The 17783-nt window shown below is 38.1% G+C and overlaps 1 protein-coding gene across 4 annotated transcripts in view; it reads right to left on the reverse strand.

Moving 5' to 3' along the window:
• Positions 1–17783, reverse strand: part of CUX1 (cut like homeobox 1) — a 657906-nt gene that overhangs the window by 283194 nt on the left and 356929 nt on the right. For all 4 annotated transcript variants that reach the window (XM_053706261.1, XM_053706258.1, XM_053706259.1 and 1 more), the window contains exons 11-13: positions 14330–14518; positions 9894–9952; positions 796–844 (exon numbers count right to left, since the gene is read on the reverse strand). In XM_053706261.1, the coding sequence (XP_053562236.1) occupies positions 796–844; positions 9894–9952; positions 14330–14518 (297 nt within the window). The remainder of the gene's footprint in view (positions 1–795; positions 845–9893; positions 9953–14329; positions 14519–17783) is intronic.

Below are 17783 nucleotides of genomic sequence, written 5' to 3' on the forward strand. Positions count from 1 at the left end.
AACTGGGAGCATAATTATTTCTAAAACTCAGCGCTGCAGAATCTGTTGGCGCTCTACAAATAACCGATAATAATAATAATAAAACCTCTTGTTTACATATCTTTTCTATAATCAGAATTTATGTATTGAATAAGTGGGGATATAACTGGTAAAATAAGCTATTTTGAATGACAAAATAAAGGTAAATTAGCTATTTGTAAACAATTTAACACAAATCCAGCAAGTAAAACTGATCATTGGTAACACATTAAAGGGGAGAAATAAATAATAGTACATTAAACCTTTGAGTTAAAGCGGTTTGTTTACAGAAAACATAGGAATAAATATCACTGGCAGCTAAGGGAAAATCCCTCACTTATATTGGTGGAGAGGGAAACAACCCACAAGTATAACATTTTTGCACATGAGCATCCATTTTTCAGAAAACAAAACCTGTAACAAATTTAAAAAAATACCTAATTATAGATGTGACAAAAAAGAAACATTAATTGTATGTCTGTTAAAGAATAAGCTATTCAAATGAAACAATAACAGAATTTAGGACATTGTATATTTATATAGTTATATACTGTGGCTTCCTGGTACCCAGAATTCCTTGACCCATGAATTAATCTCTGCAGCTGCTTTGATAGCACAGAGATTAAATTTAAACTGTAGTTAATAAATACTGCGTTAAAAAGGGCAGCGAGAAAGAACATTCCAACCACATATAATTTTAGCATCTGTAACCCCAGCTTGTCATAAAAACAGAATGAATTAGCATATCTGATCATACAAAGGCATTATGTACTCTACCTGCGCACCGTGTCCTTCAGACTGAGCAAACTCCATGGATTTCAGGATGCTGGAAAGAGGAACAATGAACAAATTATTTGCTGTTTTGCCACATCTAACAACAACTATGCAAATCTCCAACTCCTAATTTCCACCATTTTAGAAAGACTACTGAAAGCGATAACTTTCACATCTCTCCTCACAGCAAAATAATCTGTTAATGAATAAGAATATAAACTAGATTTGAAATAAAGCACATATTCCGTATGGGTCATTTAAATAATGCAATTCTTATTCCCACAAGGCCACATCACAGCATAAAATTAAATGTTAATAAGGATATAACATTTGAAGCTGTCAGATTGTGTATTCATTTATTAGTGAAGCTGGAAGGAAGTTAAATTAGCATAAAAGTTATATTAAAACAACACTAAGTGTTTTATAGTTAATATGAACCACATGAATATATCTGAATAAATTAATGTATGAGGTCGCTAACATGATTAGCGATTACAATGTCAATAGATGCATTGTGCATTGTTGCTCTCCAATTGTCCAAAATATGAGCTTTGTATTCAGAGATCCAAAGGCAGTCATTACTAAAAGGGCTGGACAATAATCATTTTCATATAGTTTTGTACCAGAGCTACCAAATTACAGTTTTTACTGTAACCCAAGAGTTTCAAGAACATTTTCCAATTACAAAAAAAAGCTCTATAATAAAGTTAAAGGGACAGTTTACAATAAAATTGTAATAGTTTAAAAAGAAAGATAATGCCTTTACTACCATTCCTCAGTTTTGTACAAACAAGATTGTTATATTAATATACTTTACACCATTTTAAACCTCTAAATTTCTGTCTGTTTCTAAGCCACTACAGGCTTATCACATGCTTTATTATTAGCTTTTCACAACAGGAGACTGCTAGTTCATGTGGGCCATATAGATAAATGTGTTCACGTTCAAGGAGTTATTTAAGATTTAGCACAAAACAGTACTAAATGCAAGTCAATAGATAATAAATAAAAAGTCATGTGATCAGAGGGCTGTCAGAAGAGGCTTAGATACAAAGTAATCACAGAGGTAAAAAGTATATTAATATAACTGTGTTGGTTATGCAATGGGTAATAAAGGAATCATTTATCTTTTAAAACAATAACAATTATATTGTAGACTGTCCCTTTAAATCGTAAAACTAAAAGAAAACAATATGATAAAACAATCAACATAAATAAAATAATACCAACTAAAAATACTAAGGTACAACTACTTCCTAATTCAATACCTTGTCTGTCTGTCTACATACATATGATTATTTACAAGACCAGAACCAGCTACACATGGAAGAGCCTGTATTACATTGCAAGACAGTCAAACAATATGAGTGGAAAGTTTACCTTAAAGGAATATTAAAACAAAATGCTCTAATGATTGCATACAACTATGTGTTTAACCATATAGTTAAATCAGCTCCAGAGCAGGCACTACTGAGACCTTGCTGAAAACAACTGGTAAGCCAATGACAAGAGACATCTGTGTGTAACCACCAATCACCATCCAACAGGGCATTGCTGCGTCTGAGCCTATCTAGGTACTTATCTAAATCATAAGAGTCTAAAGGAACATGAAACCCATTTTTTCTTGTTTTGATTCAGATAGAGCACACATTTTTATACTACTTTACAATTTATTTCTATTATCAATTGTGCTTCATTCTCTTGATACCCTTTAATGAAGGAACATCAGTGTACTTCTGTGAGCTAGCTGAATACACCAGAAAGCCAATGAAAAGAGGCATATATATGCAGCCACCAATCAGCAGGTGGCTCCCAGCTCCTAAGCCTACCTTGGTATGCTTTTCAACAAATGACATTAGGAGAATTTAGCAAAGTAGATAATAGAAGTAAATTGGAAAGTTTTTTTTTTAAATCCTGTGCTCTATCTGAATCATGAATTAAAAATGTTGAGTTTCATGTCCCTTTAATTTTGACTTTTCATGTACATTAAGTATCTGAATTTGGATCCTCAGACTATAATTCTGTGCACATAAATAACTCAATTTATAGAACTACCAGTAAGTGTTAAATGAGCACAATTTTTTAATTCTCATTCTCAACAATTTAACAATTAACCTTAAAGGGATACTAAATCCAAAAAAATTATTTCATGATTCAGACAGAGCATGCAATTTTAAAGGGACATAATACCATATGCTAAATCACTTGAAACTGATGCAGTATAACTGTAAAAAGCTGACAGGAAAATATCACTTGAGCATCTCTATGTAAAAAACAGAATTTATGCTTACCTGATAAATTACTTTCTCCAACGGTGTGTCCGGTCCACGGCGTCATCCATAACTTGTAGGAATATTCTCCTCCCAAACAGGAAATGGCAAAGAGCACAGCAAAAGCTGTCCATATAGTCCCTCCCAGGCTCCGCCCCCCCAGCCATTCGACCGACGGACAGGAGAAAAAAAGGAGAAACTATAGGGTGCCGTGGTGACTGTAGTTAAAGAAAGAAATTTATCAAACCTGATTAAAAAACCAGGGCGGGCCGTGGACCGGACACACCGTTGGAGAAAGTAATTTATCAGGTAAGCATAAATTCTGTTTTCTCCAACATTGGTGTGTCCGGTCCACAGCGTCATCCATAACTTGTGGGAACCAATACCAAAGCTTTTGGACACGGATGAAGGGAGGGAGCCAATCAGGTTACCTAAACAGAAGGCACCACGGCTTGCAAAACCTTTCTCCCAAAAATAGCCTCCGAAGAAGCAAAAGTATCAAATTTGTAGAATTTGGCAAAAGTGTGCAGAGAAGACCAAGTCGCTGCCTTACATATCTGATCAACTGAAGCCTCGTTCTTGAAGGCCCATGAGGAAGCCACAGCCCTAGTAGAGTGAGCTGTGATTCGTTCAGGAGGCTGCCGTCCGGCAGTCTCGTAAGCCAATCGGATGATGCTTTTCAGCCAAAAGGAAAGAGAGGTAGCAGTAGCTTTTTGACCTCTCCTCTTGCCAGAATAAACGACAAACAGTGAAGACGTTTGTCTGAAATCCTTTGTTGCTTCTAAATAGAAATTAAAAGCACGGACTACATCTAAATTGTGTAACAAACGTTCCTTCTTTGAAACTGGATTCGGGCACAAAGAAGGCACAACTATTTCCTGGTTAATATTTTTGTTGGAAACAACTTTTGGAAGGAAACCAGGTTTAGTACGCAAAACACCCTTATCTGAATGGAACACCAGATAGGGTGGATTACACTGCAGAGCAGATAATTCAGAAACTCTTCTAGCAGAAGAAATAGCAACCAAAAACAGAACTTTCCAAGATAACAACTTGATATATATGGAATGCAAGGGTTCAAACGGAACCCCTTGAAGAACTGAAAGAACTAAATTTAGACTCCAAGGAGGAGTCAAAGGTCTGTAAACAGGCTTGATCCTGACTAAAGCCTGTACAAAAGCTTGAACATCTGGCACAGCTGCCAGTCGTTTGTGCAACAAGACAGATAGAGCAGAAATCTGTCCTTTTAGAGAACTCGCTGACAATCCCTTATCCAAACCTTCTTGTAGAAAGGAAAGGATCCTGGGAATTTTAATCTTACTCCATGAGAATCCCTTGGATTCACACCAACAGATATATCTTTTCCATATTTTATGGTAAATCTTTCTAGTCACAGGTTTTCTGGCTTGTACCAGAGTATCTATCACGGAATCCGAAAACCCACGCTTAGATAAAATCAAGCGTTCAATCTCCAAGCAGTCAGCTGGAGAGAAACTAGGTTTTGATGTTCGAATGGACCTTGTACTAGAAGATCCTGTCTCAAAGGTAGCTTCCATGGTGGAGCCGATTACATATTCACCAGGTCTGCATACCAAGTCCTGCGTGGCCACGCAGGAGCTATCAAAATCACTGAGGCCTTCTCCTGTTTGATCCTGGCTACCAGCCTGGGAATGAGAGGGAAAGGTGGAAACGCATAAGCTAGGTTGAAGGCCCAAGGCGCCACTAATGCATCCACTAGAGTCGCCTTGGGATCCCTGGATCTGGACCCGTAGCAAGGAACCTTGAAGTTCTGACGAGACGCCATCAGATCCATGTCTAGAATGCCCCATAATTAGGTCAACTGGGCAAACACCTCCGGGTGAAGTTCCCACTCCCCCGGATGGAAAGTCTGACAACTCAGATAATCCGCCTCCCAGTTGTCTACTCCAGGGATGTGGATCGCAGATAGGTGGCAGGAGTGATCCTCCGCCCATTTGATGATTTTGGACACCTCTCTCATCGCCAGAGAACTCCTTGTTCCCCCCTGATGGTTGATGTAAGCAACAGTCGTCATGTTGTCTGATTGGAATCTTATGAATCTGGCCTTTGCTAGTTGAGGCCAAGCCTGGAGAGCATTGAATATCGCTCTCAGTTCCAGAATGTTTATCGGGAGAAGAGACTCTTCCCGAGACCATAGGCCATGAGCTTTCAGGGAGTCCCAGACCGCGCCCCAGCCTAATAGACTGGCGTCGGTCGTGACGATGACCCACTCTGGTCTGCGGAAGCTCATTCCCTGGGACAGGTGATCCTGGGTCAGCCATCAACGGAGTGAGTCTCTGGTCTTCTGATCTATTTGAATCACTGGGGACAAGTCTGTATAGTCCCCATTCCACTGTTTGAGCATGCACAGTTGTAATGGTCTTAGATGAATTTGAGCAAAAGGAACTATGTCCATTGCTGCAACCATCAACCCTACTACTTCCATGCACTGAGCTATGGAAGGCCGTAGAATAGAGAGAAGAACTTGACAAGCGTTTAGAAGCTTTGACTTTCTGACATCTGTCAGGAAAATCTTCATTTCTAAAGAATCTATTATTGTCCCCAAGAAGGGGACTCTTGTCGACGGAGACAGGGAACTTTTTTCTATGTTCACCTTCCACCCGTGAGATCTGAGAAAGGCTAGAACAATGTCTGTGTGAGCCCTTGCTTTGGAAAGAGACAACGCTTGAATTAGGATGTCGTCCAAGTAAGGTGCCACTGCAATGCCCCTTGGTCTTAGAACCGCTAGAAGGGACCCGAGCACCTTTGTGAAAATCCTTGGAGCAGTGGCTAGCCGGAATGGGAGAGCCACGAACTGGTAATGTTTGTCCAGAAAGGCGAACCTTAGGAACTGATGATGATCTTTGTGGATAGGAATATGTAGATACGCATCCTTTAAATCCACGGTAGTCAAAAATTGACCCTCCTGGATTGTAGGTAAAATCGTTCTAATAGTTTCCATTTTGAACAATGGCACTCTGAGAAATTTGTTTAGAATTTTTAAATCCAGAATTGGTCTGAAAGTTCCCTCTTTTTTGGGAACTACAAACAGATTTGAGTAAAACCCCAGACCTAGTTCCACAGTTGGAATTGGGTGTATCACTCCCATCTTTAACAGGTTTTCTACACAATGTAAGAATGCCTGTCTCTTTATTTGGTTTGAAGATAAGTGAGACATGTGGAACCTTCCCCTTGGGGGTAGTTCCTTGAATTCTAGAAGATAACCCTGAGAGACTATTTCTAGTGCCCAGGGATGCTGAACATCTCTTGCCCAAGCCTGAGCAAAGAGAGAGAGTCTGCCCCCTACTAGATCCGGTCCCGGATCGGGGGCTACCCCTTCATGCTGTCTTGGTAGCAGCAGCAGGTTTCTTGGTCTGCTTACCCTTGTTCCAGCCTTGCATCGGTTTCCAAGCTGGTTTAGTCTGGGAAGCGTTACCCTCTTGTCTAGAGGTTGCAGAGTTGGAGGCCGGTCCGTTCCTGAAATTGGGAAAGGAACGAAAATTGGACTTATTCTTAGCCTTGAAAGGCCTATCTTGTGGGAGGGCATGGCCCTTACCCCCAGTGATGTCTGAAATAATCTCTTTCAATTCTGGCCCAAAGAGGGTCTTACCTTTGAAAGGGATATTAAGCAATTTTGTCTTGGAAGATACATTCGCCGACCAAGACTTTAGCCAGAGCGCTCTGCGCGCCACAACTGCAAACCCTGAATTTTTCACCGCTAATCTCGCTAACTGCAAAGCGGCATCTAAAATAAAGGAATTAGCTAACTTAAGTGCGTGAATTCTGTCCATAACCTCCTCATACGGAGTCTCCCTACTGAGCGATTTTTCTAGTTCTTCGAACCAGAACCACGCTGCTGTAGTGACAGGAATAATACACGAAATAGGTTGAAGGAGGTAACCTTGCTGTACAAAAATCTTTTTAAGCAAACCCTCCAATTTTTTATCCATAGGATCTTTGAAAGCACAATTGTCCTCAATAGGAATGGTCGTGCGTTTGGCTAGTGTAGAAACCGCCCCCTTAGGGACTGTTTGCCATAAGTCCTTTCTGGGGTCGACCATAGGAAATAATTTCCTAAATATAGGAGGAGGGACAAAAGGTATGCCAGGTTTCTCCCACTCCTTATTCACTATGTCCGCCACCCGCTTGGGTATTGGAAAAGCGTCGGGGTGCACCGGGACCTCTAGGAACTTGCCCATCTTGCACAATTTTTCTGGGATGACCAGGTTGTCACAATCATCCAGAGTAGATAGCACCTCCTTAAGCAGTGCGCGGCGATGCTCTAATTTAAATTTAAATGTCACAACATCAGGTTCTGCCTGCTGAGAAATTCTTCCTGAATCAGAAATTTCCCCATCTGACAAAACCTCCCTCATAGCCCCTTCAGATTGGTGTGAGGGTATGACAGAGCAATTATCATCAGTGCCCTCCTGGTCTACAGTGTTTAAAACAGAACAATCGCGCTTTCTCTGAAATGCAGGCATTTTGGATAAAATATTTGCTATGGAGTTATCCATCACTGCCGTCAATTGTTGCATAGTAACAAGCATTGGCGCGCTAGAAGTACTAGGGGTCTCTTGCGTGGGCAAAACTGGTGTAGACACAGAGGGAGATGATGTAGAACTATGTCTACTCCCTTCATCTGATGAATCATCTTGGGCAACTTTACTATCTGTGGCAGTACTGTCTTTACTTTGTTTGGACGCTATGGCACCATTATCACACATATTTGAAGGGGGAGACACATTGGCTTCCATACATACAGAACATAGTCTATCTGAAGGCACAGACATGTTAAACAGGCTTAAACTTGTCAATAAAGTACAAAAACCGTTTTAAAACAAAACCGTTACTGTCTCTTTAAATTTTAAACAGGGCACACTTTATTACTGAATATGTGAAAAACTATGAAGGAATTATTTTCACCACAGTGTCTTAAAGCATTCAAAGCATTGCACCCCAAATTTCAGGCTGTTAACCCTTAAAATGTGGAAACCGGAGCCGTTTACAGTTTTAACCCCCTTACAGTCCCAGCCCCAGCCTTTGCTGCGACTTCACCAAACCCAGGGGAGTATACGATACCAAATGAAGCCTTCTAGGAACCTTTTCAACTAAGTCCAGACCCACACACATGCAGCTGCATGTACTGCTCTCAAAAGTAACTGCGCAGTAATGGCACCAAAATGAGGCTCTGCCTACTACAGAGAAAGGCCCTTCCTGACTGGGAAGGTGTCTAAACCAGTGCCTGACGTAAAAAAACGTTCCCCAAAGTTAAAAAGTGTGAATATCAACATCAAACTGTATAAAAAGCCTAAATAAAACAATCGATCTAGCCCATAAAAGTGTCTACCAGTTTTATAGCCCAAATTAAGCCCTTTATTCTGTTTGAGACTAAGAAAATGGCTTACCGATCCCCATGAGGGAAAAAATGACAGCCTTCCAGCATTACACAGTCTTGTTAGAAATATGGCTAGTCATACCTTAAGCAGAAAAGTCTTGATAGTAGAATAAAAACTACAACTAAACACCACATACTCTTCACCATCTCCGTGGAGATGCTACTTGTTCAGAGCGGCAAAGAGAATGACGGGGGGGGGCGGAGCCTGGGAGGGACTATATGGACAGCTTTTGCTGTGCTCTTTGCCATTTCCTGTTGGGGAGGAGAATATTCCCACAAGTTATGGATGACGCCGTGGACCGGACACACCAATGTTGGAGAAAAGGAAGATATTTTACCTCACAATTTCCTCAGCTCAGTAGAGTAAGTTCTGTGTAAAAAGTTATACTCAGCTGTTGTCCATTTGCAGGTAAAAAAAATAGAAAAATGAAGAAATGAAAAGCAGCCAATCAGCATCAACAGTGCTGAGATCATGAACTCTTTTACTGTGATCTCATGAGATTTGACTTAACTCTCATGAGATTTCATAGTAAACTTCCTTAAACTGAATAGGGAAATAAGATGAGTGTGCACATAAGCTCACTCCCTTAGCTGTCCCGGGACAGACATTCTGATTTGCTGCTTAGAAGTCCTTTACAATGGAAAGTCGCTACTGAGGAACTTTTGAGGTAAAATATCTTTTTTTTTTTTTACATAGAGATGTTCAGGTGATATTTTCTAGTCAGCTTTTTACAGCTATGCTGCATCACTTTCAAGTGTTTCAACATTTGGGTATCATGGCCCTTTAAGCAACTTTCTAATTTACTCATATTATCATTTTTTCTTTGTTTTCTTGTTATCTTTATTTGAAAAGTAGGAATGTAAAGCTATGAGCCGGCCCATTTTAGGTTCAGCACCCTGGATAGCTCTTGCTTATTGGTGGCTACATTTAGCAAGCACTAGCCAGGTGGTGAAGCAAAAATGGGGGACTCCTAAGCTTTGCCTTCCTGCTTTTCAAATAAAGATAGCATGAGAACAAAGAAACATTGATAATAGGAGTAAATTAGAAAGTTGCTTAAAATTGCTGCTCTATCTGAATCATAAAAGAAAAAAATGGGTTTAGTATCCCTTTAAATGTAAACGTATCACACAAAAAGTAATACAATAATATACATATAAACAAGATACTTCAGATTTTGAATACTGAAGCAATAAAAAAAAGCCTCAGATGAAGTTTCAAACGGTCACACATATTAGGAAATGCACAGACAGAAAAATGAAAGAAAAAAAACACTCTTACAAGTCAAATTATATGAGCTGTTAAACAATTTTCACTTGAAGAGGTTTGTCATAACATGGCAATGTTTTATTTAGCAAAATATTAAAGTGGGAAGTTATGTGAGGCAAGAGAAGATGCTGAGCCCCACGTCACTTACTTAAGCTCTTTTTTAATTTCTTCATAATCAGCTTGTACTTTCAGCTTGTCTTCAAGTTGCTGAGAAGAAAAATACAAACACGTTAACAAATACAAAACTCTATTGATTTATGTCACTTATCTATTTTTTCTGAAGTCACATAAGTTTCAAAGTTGTCTTATTAGTTAAATTTACCTTGTTATAAATTTGTATATTCATTTGTTGGGTAACAAAAAGTAGACATTAAATTACGGAACATAAACATGTGAAAGAACCAGCACACTCTATAATTCATTAAAGCATGTCATTTTAGTGCTAGTGACCCTGCAAATCTATATAGCAAAGCTGTTAAACATATAAGGGTCATTCACAAGTTTATAGAAAAAAAATTATTAAATGATTTAGCTACAAAAAATCCCCGTAGACTGTAATGGTAAATTTCTATTAAAAACGATTAGATACGTTTTTTTCTAAAGGATTGTGATTGACCCTGTATTTGAGTAAAGCCCAGGAGCTGCAGAGAACTGCTGGTCCAGAGCGGAAACTACAGCTGATACAATCAGCAGCACTAGTCACATGACAGCTATATGACTGCTATTGCTGATTGGCTCACCAGCAGTTTTCTCTTGGTCCAGTGTTTTTTGTAGCTTCTGAGTGGTACTTTATGTGTTTAATAAACTTTAATCCCTTTGCAGGAGTGCTAATGCTAAATTATGCGCTCTAACAAAGTAAAGAATGTAATTTTGTCCACTATAATGGCCCTTTAATAAAAAGAATGAAGCATTCAGCAGTTATTACACATCTGGGAAGAAAAGAGAAAAAAAAAAAAAAAGGAAACCACTATGCCTAAAGTGCTCTTTTCCTAACATAATTTTTTTTAGTAAGTTAGCTTTGAGCGCTAAGTATTGGTGCACCTGTATGTGCAAAGCTTAGCTATAGCTGACATAGGAATTGTGTACTTGCAGTTATGTTTTAGTGATAGAGCTGTCATTTATTTACTCTTCCTTACCTTAACTTTCACTTTATATACATTGAGACCAATACTTTGCGCTCAATGATAAACAACTTGCTATCATGGACAGAAATCACCCAAAATTGTTGGTATTTTTTTAGACCTTAAATTGTAATATAGGCGTCTCTCCTTCATATACACAATTGTGAATAGCAAGATAAACATATTGCAGGTTAAAATTTGCGGAGAGATTAAGATTATTGGTCCCTTAGAGAGAGCAACACAAAATGAACATTTTATTATTTCTCTGCCACCCCCAATGAGTGCTTTTTTTCATTCTAAACTACATTGTTTACATAGCATTTCTATAAACAGTGCTTAAATACTGAGATTGTCCGTATAGATGGGGATACAACAGGCAAAAGCAGCTATTTCAAATGACAAAATAAACAATTACTGATCCTTAAAGGGACAGTATACACCAATTTTCATATAACTACATGTAATAGACACTACTATAAAGAATAAGATGCACAATACTGATATAAAAATCCAGTATAAAACTGTTTAAAAACTTACTTAGAAGCTATCAGTTTAGATCTGTTTAAGAGGTAGCTGGAAAGCCCACTGCAAAAGTGGAAAATAAGAGACCCCCTCCCCCTTCTTCTGCATATGAGAAGACCCTTTACACAAACAGGAGCAAGCTGGAGTAGGGTATCTGACGGTATTCTCCTAAAACTTTGGGGCTTGGTTAGGAGTCTGAAAATCAGAGCAATGTTATTTAAAAATAAGCAAAACTATACATTAAAAAAAAACAAAAAAACTTTATGGGCTATATAAATAGATCATCTACAAAACATTTATGCAAAGAAAATAATGAGTGTATAATGTCCCTTTAAAGGGTATAAAAAAAATCACAGTACAGTGTTACAGTACAGTGTCCATTTAATCAGTATGTGTTATGATGCTTTAATGTTGCAGAACTGTAGTGGTTATTAGCATACTGCAGCTTGTTACAACTGAAGTTTCTCACAGGACAATGAAGTTTCTCCAGCAATGATTAATATTAGTTATTTTATTAATTGCATGTCATCAACTCAGAAAGAATTGCAGACGCCTGGTATATTTGCTTTTAACCTTGGGCAAATCCTCTATATATACACAACAAAAACACAGTTTTAAGGGACAATAAATGCAAACAGATGGTATTCCCCTCACCCCTGTATGCCCTGTCCCCTGTATGGCCCACCCCATCATAACATTTAGTGTTACCCATATAAAGAACAACAGTATATATTACATCTCCTGATACCATAAACACTTCTAGATAATCTAAATACAGGATGTACATTGCACCTTTTCATACTCTCTTCCCTGAAAGTGCGGGCCCCCCAAAGCATGGTGCCCTAGGCGGGTGTACCTCTCTCACTGCCCAAAGAGCAGGCCTGCTGCTGATAAGGACTACCCCTAAAGCTCTATCGGTTGTTTAACAGAGGCCCCTCCCTAATAACATTTACTGCCGAATGTTGAACTAAGAGGTATCCTTCCTTTGAGGAACTATGAAAGTTTATATTTATACTTCCTATGAGCGCCAGCATAACAAGAGGAACATTAATGGTTTTATTTATAAACGTTTCATAATAAGACATATAGCAAGGTGTCATCACTTGTAAACAATATTCTCTGTAAAGCTCATTCCAAGAGGGGTGTGAACTCAGCATTATCCCAAGAGACAAGCTGCAGGAACTCAAGCCCACAGTACACAAATAACATAGGTATATCTGTCTGTAATGCAAACTGCACAACAAGTACAGCGATAATAGGCAAACTAGCATGCTCTGTCTCTTAAAGGACCAGTCAACACATTAGATTTGTATAACCAACAAATGCAAGATAACAAGACAATGCAATAGCACTTAGTCTGAGCTTCAAATGAGTAGTAGATTTTTTTTTTAACAAATTTTAAAGTTATGTATATTTCCACTCCCCTTGTACCATGTGATAGCAATCAGCCAATCACAAATGCATATACGTATAGTCTGAATTCTTGCACATGCTCAGTGGGATTTGGTGACTCATAAAGTGTAAATATAAAAAGACTGTGCACATTTTTTTAATGGAAGTAAATTGGAAAGTTGTTTAAAATTACATGCTGTATCTGAATCATGAAAATTGAATTTAACCTGAGTGTCCCTTTAAGGCACATACGGGAAAAAAAGAAACCATCTCCTTACCAAAAGCAATGCAACAAATAATAAAGTGCACTTAATTGAAGCAGTGATATGAAACAAACAGGCTGGAGTGACTAGGAGTAATACATTTGGCTGCATCACTTGCAAGCACATTGCTGTCACTAGGAACAGGATGCCGAGAAACACTAAATTGGTGCCAAAATATTTTCCTTCTAGAGAGCCATAATGCAAAGAATACCCGGTTTAACATTGGAGTAAAGCTGCTATAAACCACAACACATACACATTTTATGTAAAGAAAAGAAAATGAAGCTAAAAGAAAGAGAAGAAAAGAAAAAAATGATATAAGAAAGAAAGAAAGAAAAGAAAGCACATTTTACACCTGTATCCAAACTGCATCTGCTAAACAGAGTAACAGCAAAGCTTGAAAAGATACTACAAAGAGAGAGAGAGGCGCACATACTTTAACATCCGTTATGAGTTGCAGTGCAGCATTGGACCCATCTGGACAATCACAGGGTACAGTAAACAGTAAGCAAAGTGCAGTTAACGCACAAGCTGGAGAATAAAGGTGACTCCGCACTCAAAGTAAACCCAAGATCCGGACTGCCAAATGTAAAACTTCAATATTTTATTGTGTCCATATAAGCACAGGATCCTTAAAATTGGAACATGGCAAATAAATTGATACAACAATCTGAGAACTATTCTGCCTGCTCCAGCAGGATCTCTCGTTAGCAGGCATAATTCAGAGCCACCTACAGTTCATAGACCCATTGCAGATACCCCAGACATAATCATTTCATGCACAAAGTGGCTGGACCCCTGCAACAGAAAATGTGCAGTGTAATGAGAGGGGTCAAAGCTTATTTCTTCGTCTGTGCAAAACAAGAGCTCACGCACAGTCTACCTTATTCCACCTACACAGAAACTGATCCAACTCAAACAGGAAGGGGGGGGGTATATATAAATATTGGGTTTAACACCCCCTCAAACTGCTGTAGGCTTATCTGCCCAAACCACTGGACCTACGACTTCTACCCACCAACAGTGATAAAGTTCTAGGAGAGCGAGAAATAAAAAAAAGTATGAAATTATATCAAATAAAAATGAAGGTCCATCACCAAAGGCTACCAACCTATTTATATTTGTTTTTCATACATGTGACATCAGTGATATCTCACTTAGGGAACCATGTTTCATAGTGAATTATTACAAACAACGCAGATGTACTAATTGTGTTGGAGTACAGTATGGGCTTTGGCATTATCAGAAGGGCAGTGATTGCTGGACTATGGTATTGAGACACTTACTTTAAGAGTGCTGTTCTTTGTGTTTAGCTGCTGTTCAAGCTGAGATATCTGACTGGATGAGTTCTCACGAAGTTTGGTAAGACTGGCCTGTAACCTCTGTACATCCTCCACAAGCTGGGCAATTTCTCGTTCCTTTGCTGTCAGTTCTACTTCCAAGCTAGAGTGTGTGATTGCCTCTGTGGCTTGTTCCTGTGGATAAAAACATGAAAGAAAATAGCAATGAATATAGTATAAAAGTATAATTCATGTCTTTACAGTACAGTAAACAACCTCTAATGGTAAAATTGCATAATATTCATATCTCAAATTTTAAATGGTGCGTTTATCATGGATTACTGCAACCATATAGTTATTATTAAAAGGGCGTTACAAAAAAAAAAAAAATCATATGCTTATGAGCTATAAAATTACCAGGTCACTGACTCCAATAACTCTGACTTCCTTCTATTTTGTCATAAATTATAACCTTATCTTAAGTAATAATTGATTAACCCACATTCAAATAATGTTAGTGTCTGAAGGACAAGTGGAAAATAAGCCTAGAGTTATGGAAATAATTTAACTATTTGATTATGTGCATAATACAAAAATGTAGGACTTTAGTATTGAAAAGACTGCATCGATCAATAATTAATTCTTAAAAGCTCATATTAAAGGGACAGTAGAGTCAAAATTAAACTTTCATAATTCAGATAGGGCATGCAATTTTAAACAACTTTCCAATCTACTCTTATGATCAAATTTTCTTTGTTCTCTTGGTATTTATTTTTAAAGTTAAACCTAGGTAGGCTCAAACGGATTCCTAAATTGTTAAAGGCCGCCTCTTATCTCAATGCATTTCGACAGACAGTGCTAGTTTGTATGCGTCATATATATATAAAAATATAAACATTGTGCTCACTTCCGTGCAGTTATTTATGAGTCAGCACAAATTGGCTAAAATGCAAGTCTGTCAAAATAACTAATATAAGGGGGCAGTCTGAAGAGGCTTAGATACAAGGTAATCACAGAGGTAAAAAGTATATTAGCAGTGTTGGTTATGCAAAACTGGGGAATGGGTAATAAAAGGGATTATCTATCTTTTTGAACAATAAAAAATGTCAAGTAGACTGTCCCTTTAACTAAGCAAGAAATATATGCACAGTGTAACAATATGGATATTATGATATACTTACACTTAAAGGGACATAATATTCATATGCTAAATCACTTGAAACTGATGCAGCATAACTGTAAAAAGCTGACAGGAAAATATCACCTTAGCATCTCTATGTAAAAAGGAAGATATTTTACCTCACAATTTCCTCAGCTCAGCAGAGTAAGTTCTGTGTAAAATGTTATACTCAGCTGCTGCTGCCCAGCTGCAGGTTAAAAAATAAATAAATGAAGAAATGAACTGCAGCCAATCAGCATCAACAATGCTGATGTCATGAACTCTTTCACTGTGATCTCATGAGATTTCATAATAAACTTCCTTTAAACTGAATAGGGAAATAACATGAGAGTGCACGAGGCTCAACCCCTTAGCTGTCCCGGGACAGACATACTGATTTACTGCTTAGAAGTCCTTTACAATGGGATGTGGCTACTGAGGAACTTTTGAGGTAAAATATCTTTCTTTTTTACATAGAGATATTCAGGTGATATTTTTCTAGTCTGCTTTTTACAGCTATGCTGCATCACATTCAAGTGTTTAAACATTTGGGTATTATGGATCTTTAAAAATGAACATAAGGTTCGCTAAGCAGAGCCGCTCTAAAATAAAACTGCTTTAACGAATTAGGGCTAGATTACAAGTGGAGCGATAATTTATCGCTTGACTGTAAATGGGCAAATTTGCCCATTTACGGGCGCACGATAAATAACCAGCCATTACATGTGGCTGGTTATTGCTACTGTGAGCTCATGATAACAATTAGCACTCATAAAATTAACCAGAGATCAGATCTCTGGTTAATTTTTATAAATGTGCTCCAACTGCCCCCAAAATAAGGTTGTGTTGTTCTTATTAAAATAAACTGATGAGCATCTTTAATTGTTAAAATAATAACTGCTTAAACAGTTTTTAGAGGTTAAATGGAGTGGGTGTGGGTTGTTAGAAAAAAAATAAACAGCACTGAAAAGTGCCTTTACATTGCGGTCTATGGGGAATTGTCTGTACCCTGTAAATATATATGTATATGCTTATATATTCATATACAGTATAATTTAAATTTGCTGCCCATCGCTGTGTGACTTACCCTCTTCGCTGTGCTAATTCTCATGCCGTGTCTCACAGCACGAGAACAAGGCTCCCATTTGAACCTATGAAAGCGCACTCAAGTGCGCTGGCATTACTAAGTGAAGCGCAAATATTGCATTTGCAAAAGCGATATTTTGCACTTGTAATCTATTATCTAGCCCTTAGTGCAGTTATGTTATTTATTTATTTTACTGCTACGTCATTTTTATTTGTAAGAATTAATTTGCATTGCAAGAAATAAAAATAAGCAATAAATATAGATACTATCACACTTGCACCAAGATTGATATGGAACTCGGGAACAAATTAAGTTAAAAAAAATCTAATTTTTTTTTATATGTGATCCCAATGTATAAATATACTGTATATGAATTATTCTAAAGCTCACTTGCCTCAAAAACTTCAGGTAAATGTAAAAGCTTATCTCTAATAATGATAAGTGTTAAAAATGTAATAAGGAACATGATACTGTTAGAGTTTGTTTTTTAAAGCATATTCTAGTGTGTTTGCTCAATTTTACCCAGTTTTATTTTATATAATTCTATTTCCATCAAGTCCATTAACGGGACATAATAGCAAGTCCCAAAACTCAAGTTGAGTCATAGTTGATATGTGACCTGGTTATTCAGTCTCACAAATCCCTCAGCCACCAAACTAAATTAAAGGGACATTGTAGCTTCCTGTGACCTGGTTATTCAGTCTCACAAATCCCTCAGCCACCAAACTAAATGAAAGGGACATTGTAGCTTCCTGTGACCTGGTTATTCAGTCTCACAAATCCCTCAGCCACCAAACTAAAGGGACATTGTAGCTTCCTGTGACCTGGTTATTCAGTCTCACAAATCCATCAGCCACCAAACTAAAGGGACATTGTAGCTTCCTGTGACCTGGTTATTCAGGCTCACAAATCCATCAGCCACCAAACTAAAGGGACATTGTAGCTTCCTGTGACCTGGTTATTCAGTCTCACAAATCCATCAGCCACCAAACTAAAGGGACATTGTAGCTTCCTGTGACCTGGTTATTCAGTCTCACAAATCCCTCAGCCACCAAACTAAACTAAAGGGACATTGTAGCTTCCTGTGACCTGGTTATTCAGTCTCACAAATCCCTCAGCCACCAAACTAAATTAAAGGGACATTGTAGCTTCCTGTGACCCAGTTATTCAGTCTCACAAATCCCTCAGCCACCAAACTAAATTAAAGGGACATT

Source organism: Bombina bombina, chromosome 3 (genome assembly GCF_027579735.1).
Source record: "Bombina bombina isolate aBomBom1 chromosome 3, aBomBom1.pri, whole genome shotgun sequence".
Lineage (NCBI taxonomy): Eukaryota > Metazoa > Chordata > Amphibia > Anura > Bombinatoridae > Bombina > Bombina bombina.